At 43.1% G+C, this 17,563-nt stretch overlaps 2 protein-coding genes across 8 annotated transcripts in view; both read right to left on the bottom strand.

The window, feature by feature from the left end:
- The window catches only part of Mpc1 (mitochondrial pyruvate carrier 1), a 506,120-nt gene that overhangs the window by 226,277 nt on the left and 262,280 nt on the right, over window positions 1–17,563 (bottom strand). The gene's annotated exons all lie outside the window — the stretch shown is intronic.
- Rps6ka2 (ribosomal protein S6 kinase A2) overlaps window positions 1–17,563 on the bottom strand; it is a 370,448-nt gene that overhangs the window by 170,598 nt on the left and 182,287 nt on the right. The window contains exon 2 of one of the 7 annotated variants that reach the window (XM_063233077.1): window positions 15,702–15,814. The exons of 5 other annotated variants lie outside the window; for them this stretch is intronic. In XM_063233077.1, coding sequence (XP_063089147.1) covers window positions 15,702–15,716 — 15 coding nt within the window. In that variant the 5' untranslated portion in view covers window positions 15,717–15,814. Of the gene's footprint in view, window positions 1–1,516; window positions 1,836–15,701; window positions 15,815–17,563 lie in introns of those variants that run through there. One more of the 7 variants, XM_003466372.5, reaches the window with a different exon arrangement.

Here is a 17,563-nt window from a genome sequence, read left to right as displayed (position 1 = left end):
AATTTCATTTTCACATTTAAAGAACTTCTTTCTGTCCCTCACTTTGTTTCTGCTTATGGTTTTTGGAAGTCCTCCCACAGTCCAGTTCTCCTTGCTGAATCTCAAAATCAGATCGGCGTCTACCTTCACAGTCTCTTTGAACCTCCAGGATCACTGGTGTCTCTACAGTGACACTAGAAGTGTACTTACATGGTGCTTCCATTGACAGGGACAATAAATGGAAGGAGACAATGAGCTATACAATAAACCTGGCATTTCAATGAAATAGGGACTAGAAATATGCTTGTTCAATAAGTATTGCTCTGAGTTTGGTTCTTATCCACTCTAGATTTTTATAATGCTAATTGCTTAATTTCTCTCCACTTTAGGATTAAAGCAAGTCCTTCTCCACTACTGGGTAATAATTTTATTTGTCGGAAGCTAATATTTTACACTCAGAGATCCCATCTAGCACTTCTGACCCTGATATAGTGTATAGCAACAGAAACTTTTCCAAGAAGTAATTCCCCACTGTTTTTATATCTATTCCCTGAGCTTTGCTTAAAGATCTCTTAATTGTTACAGAACACCTGCCTGTATTTAATATCATGGCAGCTGGGACAAAGATATTCAAGACAAAATCTGTGATATTGTTCCAAATGAATCCAGAAAAAAAAAATTCCATGAGGCCAGGCCTGAGGCAAAAGGGAGGGCAATGTCAAAAAATCTCCAGGTCTTAGGTCCTGTAAGCTAACCCATCACAATGCCTCTTTACTTCAACACATTTCACCATTTTGCCACCTACAGACTCAACAACGTGACCTGGACACTAAAGCGAAGCTGTGGTTACTGAAATAAAAACCAGCATCAAAAAACCATCCCCTGACGACTCTGGACACCCAAAGATGCTGAGACGAGGGACTCTGGGGAAGGACACCGTTTTTCAGAGCTCTGTGGGCTTTCAGAACAAATTCTAGCAAAGCAAGGGCTGCGGGGATATTGCATCAGGCGCTTTGCTTCCACCGCCCTGAGCCTTTGTGCCGCTGCCCCCAACCCCGTCAATCCTACACGGATTTCAAATACTCTCACCGTCTACTCTATGAGGTGGTGCTTGCCTACCTCTAGGCAGAGGTAAAATAAACCAGATCCGGGCAGTCGTGGGCAGAGCGACTCACGAGGTGCCCTCCAAGCGCCCCAATACTATGCGGGAGCCCCGCTGTACTGACGACTCCTTCTTCCCTCGGGTGGGAAGGATCCCCAAAATTTGTGCAGACAGGAGCACTGGGCAGAAATCTACTGGGATAGAGTTTAGCCCCTGCCAAGGATTCATGTGCGTCAGTTATTATCAAGTCCTAACAACAACCTTTGGTGCCGTTTTTATTTGCTTTCAGGAAAACTGAGCCAGTTTTCAAATAACTTTACGTCCCAGGCCTGGGCAGGGGGTGGCCGCCCGCGGACAGCCAGTAGGGCAGTGTCCAGCACACGCCCACTCCGCGAGCCAGACTGGGACCTGCGCGCCCCCAGGCGATGCCTTTACCTCGAGCCGGCTCAGGCTGGAGCTCTTGGAGCGCGACTTCTTGCGCAGGTACACCGAAAAGAACCTGCGCACCGTGAACTTCTTCATGCCAAGATCCATCGCCCTGCGCCCAGCCGCGAGCAGCCGTAGGGCCGGCGGGCTCGCATTCCCGGCGCATCCCAGGCGCGGCAGAGGTGCGCAGGCGGGCGCGCTGCCGGGACCCCGGCGCGACAGTCCCAGTCGCGGGCGCAGGAAGCAGGCACAAAGGGCAGGCCGCACCGGCCACTGCTGCCGGGCCCACGGATCACTCCCGCCGCGCCTCCGCCTCCCGCCCGAGGACTAGCTTAGACAGCACGCCCCGCCCCTGGGCCCGCCCTGGGGCCGCCCTGGCCTCGGCCCCGCCCCGCCCCCGCCAGATTTCCAACCAGCGCCCCGCCACGACGCCACGCCCACTCCAAATCCGTCTATCAGCGCCTTCCGTCCGCTCCCCTGGGGGCAATATCCCCTTCCTTCTACTCCTCTCCTGCGAGTACTAGCATCTGGCAGCCCCACCCCGTCCTGCCCACCGCCAATCAGCGCCTGCCTCCCCGCCCACAGGTGCCCCGCCTCCCTCACCGCCTCCAATCAGTGCCTGCCGTTCACTGCCCCAGGCACTCAATCCTCCTCCTACTACTCCATCCTTCAGGGTACCTGCTCGGTGCAGCACCGCCCCTACACTGCCCCGCCCACTACCCGCCACAGCCAGTCAGCGAGCGTAGCCGTCACATGCCTAATAAGCCCTACCAGGACCGATCCCAGCTCTGCCGGGTGGTGGGGATGTCCAGAAGCTGCTCTAGGACCTTGTTCTTCTGATCCTGGCCTTTTTGGGCCTTTTCTACCCTGGGATGTGATTCAGTTTTCTTTCCTTAAAAATCTATGTTAGCATCATAGCATCATCTTTTTTCTCAGAACAAACTTTAATGGTTAATGAGCAAGCGCTCTAGAAAAAGCCAACACAAACGTTGCGCGCTCTCCATCTCTCCTTCCAGCCCTGCTGGTCCTTGACAGCCTGGAGGCCTGGGTTAGACTGGGGTGGGGATGGGGATTCCTCTCTTGCTACTCAGAATCAGCCGCCCTTCTCCTGCCTGCAGCGAAACAGATGCCTCACGTGGATGGGCAGTGGCGGGGGAGGACAGGACAGCCTATTGGGGAAGCCTCCCTTTACAGTCGCTGGAGAACAAAGACATATCCGCTCTCTGTGACCTCTGGCTCCATATATAGAAAATTATCCAAACAGATGACTTATCAGGCCCTGCACAGGAATATCCTGAGACATAATGACCTAGGTCTTCGGGTGAGAGCTCTTGCGGGATGGCGCGGGATTTGCCTTAAAATGCCCCCTCCCCCCGCCGCACAAAAATAAATAAATAAATAGCCTCATCGGAGGTCTGCAGGCAGACTTTGGGCAGCCTGCTCTGTTTTCCTTTCGTGCAAAATCCATTCATTGAGCTTATGTTTTAGAAGAGAGGAAAACAAAACTCACTGATATACTACTATAATCACCTGAAAAAAAAACAAAACAAACAAAAAACCATTTGTGTGGTATTGAGTTTACAAGAATCAATCTTTTACAAAGCAAATTATAAACAAAAACAAAACAAAAAGCTCTTGCGTGTGCTTTTATTCCCTCTGCTGAATAAATGTTGCATTAATGCTTGCAGTAGGCTACATTTTGTCAGGGTGGATAAAAAGAGATCAGGATATTTCCAGATAGCGTGTAAGCTCACGCTGCACCCAGGTGGAGGTGAAGTCAGACACGCTTTGTGGGTTTACTTAAGACTCCCATTTTTATTGTGCTCCCTGTTTGCACAGTGGATAGTAGGAAGCAGCATCAGGACTCAGCCTCTACTTTCCTTGGTGACCTTGGACACACTTGTGTGCTGTGTTCCATTGCTCATCTCTAAGATGAAAATATGAATAAAATAGAATAAACTTCACTTCCTTGGTTACTATCAGGCTTATGCAAAATAATGGATGTCACTGGTGCTTCACAAACTAAGTGATTTTCATACAACATAGTACTCTGCATGAATATTTTTCTCTGAAGAGTTACAGAGCCCCGAAAAGAAACTAAAAAAAACATTCCTTTGCTCTCTCTCAAGCCAGTTTGTCAGTGGAATGCCCATCAGAATTGGTTTGTTGCTTCCCTGTAAGGTTCTGGCAGGAGGATGGTTATTTACCCTCTGATGGTATTACCCTCTACCCCACCACCCCAGAAAACTTAGACATCCTGGCTATGAGCAAATACACAGACCTTGTGGGCCACACAATATTGCTGTTCTGGCACAGAAAGCAGCAGATGGCGCTTGGGCCAGTCACTGTCTCCAGGAATGAGGAAGAGGCCAGCTCAGCTAAGTTTGCCGCTATGTAGGTGCTGGTAAAACTTCTCAGACAGGCAAACAGTACGCCATCAAGTCCAACTTGTGGGCATCCCACTCAAGATAGGCACCTCAAGGCAGCAAAGTTTGCATTTTACCAATCCAAGTATTAAATCTGTGTCCAACAGAATTAGCAAGGAAATGTCTTATGGGACATTCCTGATTCCTCCAAAGTTAAGTACAATAAAATTCATTGCTAAAACAAGTCTGCTTTCTTTTATTGATGTCCCAGTAAGATATTTATGCAATGAAACCCTCCAGACAACCAAGTCTGGAATAGATCCAAATTATCTTTTATCTGAGTCCAAATTATCTTTCTCAAATATGAGAAAAGAAAATTTAAAACTAATATTAAGTAAGGCTTGTTCCCAGATTACAGAGTGAGAATAGACTGGAGAGAAGACAAACAAACAGCCCAAGTGACCTCCAAGTATCCTGAGCTTTGCTCTGACCTAAGCACAATAATCTTGAAACTAAATTCCATGGCTCCTGCTGCTTCTAGTATAGTACCAGATTAGTTAAGTGTGCATTCAGTTGGCTCAACAGGTGATGATTAAACACCTGCTAGCACCTGGTACATTGGGTGGCATCAAAAATGTAAGAGCATAGCATTTTAAGAAATCCACAGTGTCATGGAAGGGAAGGGAAGCAAACAGACAAATGTAACACTATTTTTTTTAATGTAACATGAAAAAATGCACAAAAATGCGAAGCAAACAGAGATAGGTGAGAAGTCAGTTCTGTTTGGAGAAGCTGAGGAAGTGGTGACCCCTTGGTCTAGACCCTGAGGGGTAAGAAGGCATTCCTTGGGCAGGTAAGAGGAGGCCCATCCCTCCACTCTAGACAGTACAGTTTATCAGCAAAGTTGGTGTGGTCTCTGCATTTTAAAAAGATGTCTTGCTCTTGGGGAACCTGATGAGCATGCAGTACTATTTTCCTGACAAACCAGGAGATGGATCCAAGAGCTTCTAGTTAGTTCACTTCTAGCCAAATGTCCAGCCCTGTAGGAACAGGCTTGCATGTTACTGAGATTTCTAAACTTATAAAACTTATTTACTTTCATAATTATTTCTAATATAATTCCAAATTACACTTCAAGTCAACTTTTATATGTCTCAAAAATAAAGATAAAAATTCTGTCTTCAAGAAGCTGGGGATACAGCTCAGCTGTACAGCACCTGCCTGGCAAGTGCAAGGTCATGAATCTGATCCCTAGTATCAAGAAAAAAAAAAAGAAATTCTGTCTTAATTAGAATGAAGGTTCTGCATGGTGATGGACCCATAGTGGCTAAATTCATAAGAGTTATAGGTCATGAATTCTGTTTTTCCAGAAGGCTCCTTGGTAACTGAATTGTCCTATCAGAAACTCTAGAGATGGCAGTGCCCAACTAAAAGAAGGCAAGTAGCCTCACCAGAGCACTGCACAAACAACTTCCTGTATTTGCATTATATATACATTTAACTAAGGTTCCTGTTGTGTAGTCCCAGAACATAAGGAAAGCTCTCCCTTGGGTGGTAAGATTACAGGAAAGTGGGCCAGGATTAGGCCCATCTAACTGAACCCCTCTTCTCAGCTGTGTCCCTGTGTTTTTAAAGTGTTTATTACTATGATGCTTCCTGGAGGTAGGAATTCAGGAAGAATGGCAATGGGGTATCAGCTGGGGGCATATCCAGAGCCATGACATGTCAAAAAGAGGCTTGAAACTCTCAGGAGAGGTTCTCATTTGCCTCTGATCTCCCAGCTCATTCCTGGCTCTTCACCCACAGGATGCTGATCTCAGGTCATATTTGTATACCTGGTGTCTTAGTTATTGAGTTTCAAGCTGTAGAGACTGTCAAGGTTTGAAGTCCATCTGCCTCCCCAGCCAACTAGAACAATTCTATTTCTATTTATTTTAAATAACCTATACCTGTGTACCACTTAATTTGGGTGAACAATGCAGTAGCTACAAGGGTCATGATACACAAGGATGCTAATTCTGTCCTTGAAAACACAGATAGTTTCGGTTATTCAGTGGTTATTCAGTGGGTGAGACACATCTAGGCTTTCATGACTTCCAAGGGATCTGCAGAGCATAACGATAGTTATGGCTCCCAAAATGGCAAGAAGGAAGGGATGAAATTCCAATAAAATCATTTTTCCTCTTGAGACAGAGTGAATGATGAGAGATGATAGGAATGCAGATGAGAACAGCAGAGATAAGGATAAGGAAGTGCCTTAGTTATTTTTTTCACCACAGAGACAAAATTCCCAATACTCAAAGCTAAAAGAGAAAAGGTTTACTTAGCTCATGGTTTACTTAGCTCATAATCCCACTGGCTTCAAGGGAGGGTGGCTCATGGCAGAAGGGCAACCATTCATGGTGGCAGAAGACACCCAAAGCAACCAGAGAGAAACAGACAAGCCTCTTTCTGTCCCTTACGTTGTATCTAGTCTACCAAGATTAGGGCGGCATCAATCCAATCAGTGGAGTGACCCCCCCTTAACTCCAGCATCTTGAATCTCAGCATCGCACTACAAAGCAACCACACACTCTAATCTAGATGGAGCCACCTCCAAAAACACCCTATGAACACATGAGGCTTGAGGGGAAGGGCATCTAGACAAAAACTGTAACAGGAACCCTGACAAACAGGTCAGGCACACCTCAGGCATGGCCAGTGTCCTCTCTTTAGGTATACAGGCATTGGAAAGCACAAAATCAAACTCCAAACTCAGAGAAGTTCACAGACTGGGATTCAGACAGAGAGCTACAACTGGGATGTAGGACATATAAGGTCTACTTTCTCAGTTCATCTCCAAGACACGAAACAATATTGTCAGCCATTGTCCCATGCTGTGTGTTGGCCCACTGTAACTCAGAGTACGTATGTTTGGACCAGCACCTCTTATTACCCTCAATGTCAGACCCTGGCAACCACTATTCTAGTGTTTCTCTAAATTCAGCTGTTTTATGTCCTCCAGGCTCAACAGTAACTATACAAGGTGGTGAGAAGTTAGCTTCAGTGGGGGAGTCACTGCTGAAGTGTGCTTACATTTAACACCAGGTTGTTTGCCTGAAATATGCTCCAATTTCATTGTGAAATACACCTCAATAAAACTGGAAAAACACAAAAATGAATGAGGGAGGGCAGACAGAAATCAGTGTTATTAATAAAGAGGGAGAACAAGAGACATAAAGATCAAGAAACCAAGAGAGAAATCCTGAGTAAAAGAAAAGCAGAAGTAGCTTAATGAGTGACAAGAAAGCAGAAATGAATGGTGACTCAAGAGCTGGGGTTGAGTAGCAGCAGATAGAAACTGAAAGACTGTAGAAAAGCCAAGAACAGACAGTGAATAACCCAGTATGGATATGAAATACATTCAAGGGAAAATTACTAGGTCCGCAGAATGATTTATTAAAAGTGAGGCAGAGTAGAGGTGTATATGTCTTCTACTCCCTCTGGATGCACATCTGAGGGTGTGAAATCCAGAGCTGGTGCAGCTATCTTGGGACCATGAGGGAACCAGCTGTCATGACAAGCACACCAAAGCTGACAACTGGAAACATCCTGGGTCCTGATCACCTTGCCAAGCTACTGTGATATTCAGTCCTGAAGCCACACTTCTTTGAGGTCTATTTCTATGAAAAATAGCAAATCTTTTTTATAAATGTTTTTTGATTATTTGCAACTGAAAGAAATTTAATTGATATAGTGAGCAAGATACTTATTGTTTACCCTGTTACTTAACTACAGATTTAAATTCAGTTATTAAGTCTAAATTTATATGCACATTAAATATTTTAAGTCATTATATTTGTAAAATTTATTGTAGTAGAAACTGCTATGAAACTAATTAGTTATAATGAGAGAAGAATTGCTTATTTGAACTCGTGCAAATGTTATACATGCAATGATTTCGGTCTCAGTACTCAGCCCTGTACACTCCTTTGGGAAGATCACAGGCCAGTTAATAATTATCATAAACAAAAATACTTTATCATGAAGTGAAAAGCTCTGACTTTTAAGATAATAAGCATGCATATAATCCTTTTGAGGAGCAGGGGGAACTGAAGGGCACAAAAGGGACAGCTTTTCAGACTAGGCAAAGCAGAGCAGGGTAAAGAAAGAGAGCGTCCTGTGCAGGGGATCCAGGGTTTGACACTGGCGATCCAGTGGCAGAGCATGGGCGCAGGATATCGGGAACAAAACAAGCAACATTTGTCCTAAAATAACAAGTGAGACATTTAAAAAGTTGATGCAAGAGTGCTGCAGGAACACACAGTGATTTAGAACATATTCTTAGCAACAGGGTGCACAGTACTGAATCCATGGAAAGCAGAAATTGTTTCAGTGCGAGTGCTTGTAACAGTCTTGGATATGACAGTGGCAGTTCCTGGGGAAAAGCATAACCACAGCAGGTGCAGGGGTGCGGGAAGAGAGGGGTGTAAGAGAGACCCCCCACCTCAGAGTTGGACCAGTCCTGAGGTTCCAGTCCATAGGCTGCACCTTGGTGCTTCTCATTCTGGTCCTTGTACTGAGTCTTACATGTGGATTTAGAGAGGTCTCCATACACCTGTGGTTTGAATACAGTCCAGAGTGACCCCAACCACAGAAAACAAAGACACTGTAAGTCACTTAGGTGAGAAAGTCATAGAACTCTAAAAATGGTAATGTCAGTTTGCCAAAATTTTGAATTGTTTGTGATATTTTCATACATTAAATATCTCAAGTTCTAAAAAATATAGACAAAATATCTAAAAATTAAGAACTGAGATTTTTTAAAAATCCAAAGAAAATAAAATCATAATTTAAATAAGATCCATGATCAACATAAACCAACTGTACAATTAAATCAGCAGACTAGGATGTAAAAATTCAGTTGTGTTTGGAAGTTGTCTTGTGATTCACTAATCATTTGTCAGTTCTCTCCTGCATAAAAATGAGCATGAATGAGTGAGGGGCGGGTTATTCTGGAGCTGAGACAACTTGTGCTTGCCAGGGATCACTGTCCTGGGATTGCTGCTGTGGAGTTCAGTGAGCCTGGGTATCCAAAGATAAGGTGGCAACAAGACCCTGTTGTGGCAGGTGCTGTGGTCACAAGCAGGGCAGAGAGACATAACCTGCATGTACACCGATGGAATGGCTCTGAGCAGGAGTCCCCAGGAAGAGTCCTCTGCCCAGCTGTGACTTAGGAAAGGAGATTTCTACTCACACCTGAGTGTGGATGAACATTCACCATCCACAGGCTCTGAAAGGTGTCTTCTTGCTATTCAAATCCCAGAGAAGATTCCTGCGAGGCAACCAGAGAACTGCTGAGACCTGGCAGTTTAGGTCTGATTCCATCTACACAGAGAGAGTACAAGGAACCATTCCTGAAGGCTGGACACTGAGCTAGCCTGACCTCTCAAAGGAACTGGCTGAGGACACATGAAAGGGCCACGCGATGGGCCGTGAGTAATCCTCAAGACCCTGCGTGAGGCCCAGTAAAGAAGGCTCTCCTAGTTTAAGTCTTTTATTTGCCCTCAACTCTCCTTAGCTCCTAATTCTGACCCTGAAGAGGACAAATGTCTAGCCAGCTGGGGACTCACAAGGTGGAAAGTGGAAAGGCCCTGGAATATTTGCATGACTATGGAGGGAGGGCTGCAGTCTACATTTTTATTTAATTTGTGTAACATGTTTAGTTACCAGATATAACAAACCCCCCGCTTGATTCAGTGAGAAGACTGAGGCCCTGGGCGCAACTGACTCCATCAACTAAGAAGGAACTTTCTCACATCACCCCAGGCCTGCATTTGAATTATACAGGAACTCTGAAAGGAAGGGAGTTAGCAGGAAAGAGGAAACAGGTTAAAACTATAGCAGGAAGAACTTCTGTAACTTAAAAAGAGAGGGGAAAAAAGCCATTACAATAGAAAAACCTGGAATAGGTAAAAAGTAGAATGTAAATCTTTGCTAGAATTTTTCACAAGGCATTTTCATCATTTAAAAATATTTCATAGACATCTATAGCATTTTAGACACTGGACACACGTGTTAAAAATGGGAGAGAGAAGAACATATAGCAGCATCACTCATGGAAAGTGAAGACCACAGGGTGGATGCCTTGAGATATGCAAAGCTTAAGGGGGGCACTCTCCCTCTTCCCATCCCAGGGCCATGGAAGGAGATCAGTGCTGGGGCTTATGCTGGGACTTATGCTGGAATATATTTGCCAGTAAAAGAGAATTTACATCTGAACAGAATTGAGAAAGTACAATTCAGAAAGAAAAAGGCAGGAATAGAAAGATAGTTAAGGGATATGAAAGACAGAGGAAGGAAAATCCAGCAGGCCCATGAATCTTAGAATGAAAAAGAATAAAAATAAAAAGGTAGATCTGTGTTCAAAAAAGGTAAGACAATAGTTCAGAATTTTTCAGAGTTGATAAAATACACCAATGGTCACATTTATAAAGGCCTTAAATTCCCCAAGAGGATTAAATAAAAACAAATCCATACCTAAATACATCTTATTAAACTGGAAAAATATCAAAAACAGAAAAAAATCTCTCAGCACAACCAGAGGAAAAGACACATTTTCTACAATTCAAGTTAATTAGAATGTCAGCTACTATCTCAACAGCAATATTGGAAGCCCAAAGAGACTGGAATGATTTATTCGAAATGCTAAGAGAAAATCACTTCAACCTCGTATTTTCTACCCTACAAAAGTTTTTTCATAAACAAAGGCAAAACAAAGATATCTCCTCATAACCTGAGAATGTCCACTACTAATGAAATCTTATAGGTCATACTAAACACACGTAGATCCAAGAAAAAGAAAAGCATTGCATGGTTTGTAGATGTCAATCAAGTTAGATATGAAGTCTTGGTTTTAAAAAATTACACATTGAGAAGGAGGTTAATCAGAGTTAAAACTTTGTGTTTTTCTAAAGATAAATGAGGAGGGTGACTCATTTTAAATGAAGTTAAATATACATGCTAAAATTCCTCATGTAATACAAACAAAAACACAGACCCAGCGTGAAATTACCAACCAACAGTAACAGAGACAGAAATATAGAACAAGAGAAAAATTTCTTAAGAAGTAACACACACACACACACACACACACACACACACACAGTAGGGTAATCAGAGGACAGCATTGGGCATAGCCACCAGCATGGCCCAGCACATATGCCTACTGTAGTAGGGAGAGTATTCACCCTGACCAGGCCACTTTTCGTGGTTATGTTTTCAGGGAGCTTCCTTTAGAGATAAGTAATGCTTCCTTCCAAGATGAGAACAGACTTGCTTCTTACTTGTTGTGGAAACTTAGATTACCTAAGCTCAGCATTCCTACACAGAAATGCAGTCACACTTGGAGTACACGCCTGAGGTATACAGCACTGACCCTTAAGACCTAACGGCAAAGGAAGTCAGTGTACATGTAGTATTCGTGCCACTGTCCTTGTCTCTGACCTTGAAGACTTAATGTCTTCCTCCAGGATCCACAAAACTGTGTCTGCCTGGATGTTACTCTGCAAGTAAGGCAAAATAAAATTTCTACATCTTACAAGGACTAAAGGGTAGACCATAAAAATTATAATCAACATTAATAAGTTAAGGTTTCCAGTTAAAAGACAAGGAGTACCAAACTGATTTAAAATAAATGTCTTTGTAGAGGCATATCTAAAACAAGACATAGAAATTTTCAAAAGAAAGGATAAAAGATATATCATGAACATGATAATAAAAGAAAAGGTGTGAAGCAATATTCATGGCATACAAATTACACAACAAACATTCGTAGGTATAAGAAAAGCACTATGTATTGGTGGAAGTTTTAATTCAGAAGGAAGAAGTAATAATTCTAAACTTGCATGCACTAAATAATATAGCTCAGAATATATTGATAAAAAATATCGCCCTCTGAGACAGTCACCAGTGTAGTCACCAGTGCTGAGGACATTGACTGCATCTGTGAGCCTCTTGTGACAGGAATGAAAGTGATAGGTCTTTCTGTGCTGTGTGGGATCCCAAAATGCTGCCATGGCAGCAGTGATAGGAGGCTGAAGTCCCTGGGGCAAGGATTCGCCAGTGCATAGTATTCAGCCCGTAAGGGCATGGCTCACCCTGCCCTGTGTTCTCTGTCCTCTCCCAACCTTGCTCACAGGTCTCCCCAAGCAAGCCCCCCAAGCTCCTCCAAGCAAGCCCAGGTAAAGAGGGAACCAGAAAGAGTAAATGACTAACAGCAAGTCTGAAATTCGCAGCACCAGGTGGCTCCATTCTAACCCCAGTGCATGCAGATGCTAATAAAATGCGGGTGCTTTGTTTCTTAAAAAAAATTTACAGAACCAAAAGGGGAAACTGACAAATCACTATTATTTGGAAGTTTTTTTAAAAAACACATCTCTCAATAAATGACAAACAGAAAATATAGAAAGAGTACTTGAATAAACAATGCATTTAAGAGAGCTTATTATACAATATTCAACCGTGTAATATTTTGTATCCTTTACAAAGTTCACACATAATATCTTAGAAAACGATCACATTATAATCTAGACTACAAAGCACAGTCAGTTAGCTAGAGAATGATTTAACAAATAATTGCTGCCATGGAAACTTATTTTTCTTGCTATTCTTTTAAGACAACTTTAGTTTCATTATTTAACAATCCTGTAAGATTGAAAATTTTAAAAATAAAAGTTTAATTGCCCCAAGTCAAATAGTATATTACAATAAAAATTGGAAATCATTTATAGTTGAGAGACTAAAAAACACTGTTTATCAATCTTGCGGAATGTTATTAGCTTAAGTTGGCATTAAAGTGCTTATGGTATTAGATACTCCTGTTATAAAGAAGTGATAAAATTAATGTGTGTAACTACAAAAATGGCGGGAAGCTCTGAATAAACCCAAGGAAAGCAGAAGGAAAACAGTAACAAAAATAAGAATCAAAATTAATAAGAGATAAAACTAAGATTTAATAAAGAAGATAGGTAAATTTAGAGTATATTTAAAAACAAAAAAATGACAAATCTGTAGAATTTTAAGGGAGAATGAGAATGGAAAACCAACATGGGTTTGAAAAAATAGCAAGTTGAAGACTCTGCCTGCCAGGTGTCTGAGGTTCACACAAAGCCTTAAAACAGTGATGTATCAATTAATTAATTAAGCCAGGGTGGCCCCATGCAGCAGGTGAGTGGACAGAAGTGTGCCATGCACAGAGGCCAGGAACTCTATCATAGGACCATGCACACAGTTATGATGGTGCCACAGAAATCCTGGCCCTGTTTCCAGATCAATGCCTTGGTCTCTCTTTTCTTACAGACTCAAGCAAGGCTGCAATCGGGAGCTCATTCCATGGAAACTACCTCACATGGACATGGAAACTGACTTTGACTTTCCAAGTTTGTCTAACCCTCTTCTTTTGCTCCCTGAGCTCTGCCATGTGAACCTTCTTTCCCATCCGTCAGGTATATCAAACTCCTGTCTTTGCCACCATGCACCCCATCACTCCCATCTGGGCCATGCAGCACCCACTCTCACCAACTGATTGACACTGAATCCTCCACCCTAGCCTCAGCATTGGTCTCCAGGGATGCTTCCCATGAGGCCTGCAATCACTCAGGATCTTTGGGAAGTAGTCCTAAAGTGATCAGATGGGAATACTTAGGTAATTTGATTGATGCTTTATCAGATTATAGACTCTACGAGGGCAGGAATTATATCTATTTTGCAAACTATTACACACAGTGCCTATTACTGAGGTCTGACGCTCTCAAAACAACTGTCTGCTGAATGCATATATAGGGAGAGCAGCCAATGGCTTGCCTTCTTCACATGGCACAATTGTTTTTGTTTTACAGGAAAACCGAAGTAAATATTTATTTTAACAGGGCCTGTGCTGCAGCACAGAGGAGGGGTCAGTATGCAGAAGGCATCCCGCCTAGATTAAAACCTGAGGAGCAGCAAGCGAGTGCTGCTTATGTAGAAGCTGCAGGCCTGTTTCGGTGAGGCTCACGTGTGATGCAGGACAGAAGTGCGGGGGAAGAATTAATTTGTGACTCACTCAACTCTTCCTTTCTCCTCTTCTCTTTTCCTCTGTTTAAACCAGTAAATAGCATAAAACCATGGGTAACTTAAGGCAATATTAGTAAGTAATATTGTTAGGCTTGCTAAGGACAATGTTAGTAATCCTAAATAGTATTTTCAGACTTGCTAAGCACATGTAACATGCAGTTAGAAAGAAAGAAATTCGTTAGTGGAGAACAGGTGCTGTCATCACAATGGTACACCCTGACTTCCTGACATCCAGCCGTGTGTGAATCCCACACTTCTGAGCCGCTGTGTGTGTGTTTAAACTGCCTGCTCTCCAGCCTGTGACATCACTTCCTCCAGCTACTCCAGTGATTGTTTTGCGTTCCCAGAATACCAGGCTGGGGATTCTGGGGACTTTCCAGGAAGTTCGACATTAATCCTATCACCATATGCTGGATGCCGTGGCGTTAGTTAATCTTCTAGTCTTCTCAGCGAAGGATTAGGTTTAGGTGTGAGCGTGGAGTTATATTAAAAGCATATTTTAGCTTGGAAATATTCTAAATAAAGCCCTGGAAATATGAAAGCAAAAAAAAAAAAATTAAGGCCTGAGAATTAACATAACTAGTATTGTTGGCTTAACTGTATTCCCCCAAATGATAAGTGTAAATGTCTGATACCCATAAATGTCACTTTATTTAAAAGCAGAGTTTTTCCAGATTAAACCAAGTTAAGATGAGACCATAGTTGGAGTATTCTGGGATACTCTGGGCCCTAAATGCAATATGACTGGTGTTATTATAAAAAGACACACCCATACACGCAGAAGAACTCTGTGTGACAATAGAGATCAGGGTGAACTATCTCCAAGTTTGGAAAAGCAAGAGTTTCCAGAGATACCAGAAGCAAAGGAGGGGCATGGAGTAGACTCTCCCTTAGAACTTTCAGAGAAAGCCAGGCCTTGCCCACAACTTGATATCAGACTTCTCCCCAGAGTAGTCTGTGGGAAAGTAAATTTCTATTATAAGTTGCCCAATTTGCGGTACATTTTTGAGGTACTTTTCCACCGTAGCCCTAGGAAACTAATATAACTACTGATGCATCCTGTTGAGCTTTGTGTTTGACAAAGTTTAAAATGTAACAAGATCACTTCACTGGTTCATTTTGGTTTTCTTCTGTTTTATTTGGTTTGATTTTAGTATGTCTGATAGTATAGACAGCTATTTTGAAGAAAACAAGAGGCATTATGGCAGCCATAGTTATTTCTTATTATCTTATTTTGCAGTCCTGTATTGCTTTCATTGTTGGTTTTGATTGGCTTTATTCTGTTTTATTCTGCTTCGTTTTATTCTCTCTCTCATGCAGCTTTGAGCTCACTTTGTTGCCCACACCGGCCTGGTACTTACAGCAATCCCCTCCCTCAGCCTCTCAAGTGCTGGGATTACAGGCATGTACCAAAACATGTGGCTTGGCTTTATTCTCTTAAAAATAATTTTTTTTAAAAAAGTAACAAGATTTACAATAGCTTCAACAGGTGTCTACTGTCTGATATAAAAAAATGACATCAACAATTGCTAAGAAGGCTACCAAGAAGATAAACAAATTTCAAAACTTGAATTAAAACTACAACTTCCATTTCTGCAGATCAATCTTGTGGAAAACTCATTAAAATAACAAGTACTAGAAAGGGAGTCAGACATCTAGGTTTACGCGCCATGTTGGCCACTTACCAGCTTTGATACACCCATCCCTCTGCCATAACTCACTGCCCACCACCTCACCTCCTTTCTCTTCATCTGCTGATCTCTCCTCTCCCAGCCTTGCTCAGACTTTCTCTGGGAAGAACACAGCTCTTTTGGATGCAATGAATTGCCCCTGGCTTCTCTGCATCCACCTGAGGAGAGAGATGATGCCCTTGAAGCCTGCCCCAGACCCATGATAGTAAAGAAGGTAAGCAACATCAAATTTTACTCTGTATCACATAGTAGCACACAGTGATTAGTTAATAGATAGAAACAAATATGCAAATTAAAAAATGGCACTGTTTTTGTAAGCTCAAATGATAACTTATATAAGACTTAATTAAACTGTCACCTTTCAACTATCAGTGTGTGTGGCATGTGTGTGCGTGCATGTGTGTGTGTGTGTGTGTGTGTGTGTGTGTGTGTGTGTGTGTGTGTAAATCTATATAAAGTTCTTAACCAAGGGTGATTTTGCCTCCTAGGAAGTCAGTCAGTTGGCTGTCAGAAACAGGGGGCAGCTACTGGCATTTATGAGGTGAGACTGGAGTGTTGCTCAATATACTATAAGACTTAGGGTCACCTCCCCCCCAGCAAAAATGTAAAACATGATTGGCACCATGTTGGAGACTTGCAGTCTAAAGACCTGCAGTCGCTGTATTATCAGCAAGTAATCACCGTTGCTTTTCCAGGCATCAAGCTAGAGAAGGGCTGAAATATTTGTTAAGTGAATGTTGGCCTATAAAAGCAGTGATTTATCCAGAGGATACAGTGTCATATTATTGCACATTTTAGGTGTTTTGGAATAATCCCAAAGTATGTTTTAAACATTAGACCCACAAAAAAGGAGGGGAAAGATGTAGTTAAATCTATGCCCAAATTCCAGCAGGGCAGAGGCATGTGGCTTGTTCCTCTCACACCTGCACTGACACAGCTCATGCCATGCACCCACTTTCAGGATGTTAGAGGCAGCTGCAGGCCCCACAGCCTGGTGTGCAGAGTGTCTACCAGCCCTGGCTGCCAATCCAAGACTAAGTTCTAAAAGAGAGACAGGGGCTGCTGTTCTGGCACAGTAACCTATCCTCCTCCAGCCCCAATAAGATCCACACACACCAAGTGGCCCTAGAAGACAGAAGGAAAAGAGGAAAAGAATCCTTCTACCAAGAGGAGAGCTGCAGTCATCAAAGGAGAAACTGTGGCAATGAAGGTCAGAGACACTGATGTCACAGGACAAATCCCAGGAAGGGAAGAGAAAAGTCAAAGGTCAGGACTGTGGCTGTAACTGAATTCAAAGATGGTACTGCACAGCTACAAAGGATAGTGGCCCACCTGAGGAAGGAGGATACATCCTGGGGTCATAGCGTAGGGATACTATTTGGGTTTTTTTCAGGGGGCTTCTCACTCCAGTGCTTCACTCAAATGGGGCCCTGTAAGTCCCCAGGATTCTCAGGATTCTCACTGCCCAGCAGGAATAAACTGTTCTTGCTTCCTGTGAATCTCCTTCCAGAGCCTCAATCTGACCGTCTCCCCTAGTCCAGCCCAGCTGCTCCCTCCCTAGCAGATTCCCCTGTGTCCTGGTCCTTTACAGGTTCCCATGTGGGCTGTCCACCTGTTGTCCTTTAAACCTCATGAATCCCTGAGCATTCTGCCCCCAGCCCGTCTCCAGGTCGATACCCATTCTCATCTCCATAGATCCAGGCCTGCGAGTCCCCACCATCCCCACAGGCTCTGGTGCAAGGTTCATTCTTCCTCTCACCCACACTCAGTGATTTCCTGTACTTTATAGGAAAAAGCTCACGTTCCGTTCTGATCTCTTTTACCTGCATTACCCTGGTAGGGGCACCTTACCACCAAATCGCTGCTCCTGTTTTAAGTCTTCCAAACACAGCATATAAGCTCCTGAT

The sequence above is a fragment of the Cavia porcellus genome, unplaced genomic scaffold (assembly GCF_034190915.1).
Source record: "Cavia porcellus strain 051 isolate PalLab524CR breed Dunkin Hartley unplaced genomic scaffold, mCavPor4.1 scaffold_22, whole genome shotgun sequence".
Lineage (NCBI taxonomy): Eukaryota > Metazoa > Chordata > Mammalia > Rodentia > Caviidae > Cavia > Cavia porcellus.
Note: the sequence above shows the minus strand (reverse complement) of the source record. Positions and strands in the feature narration are given on the sequence as shown.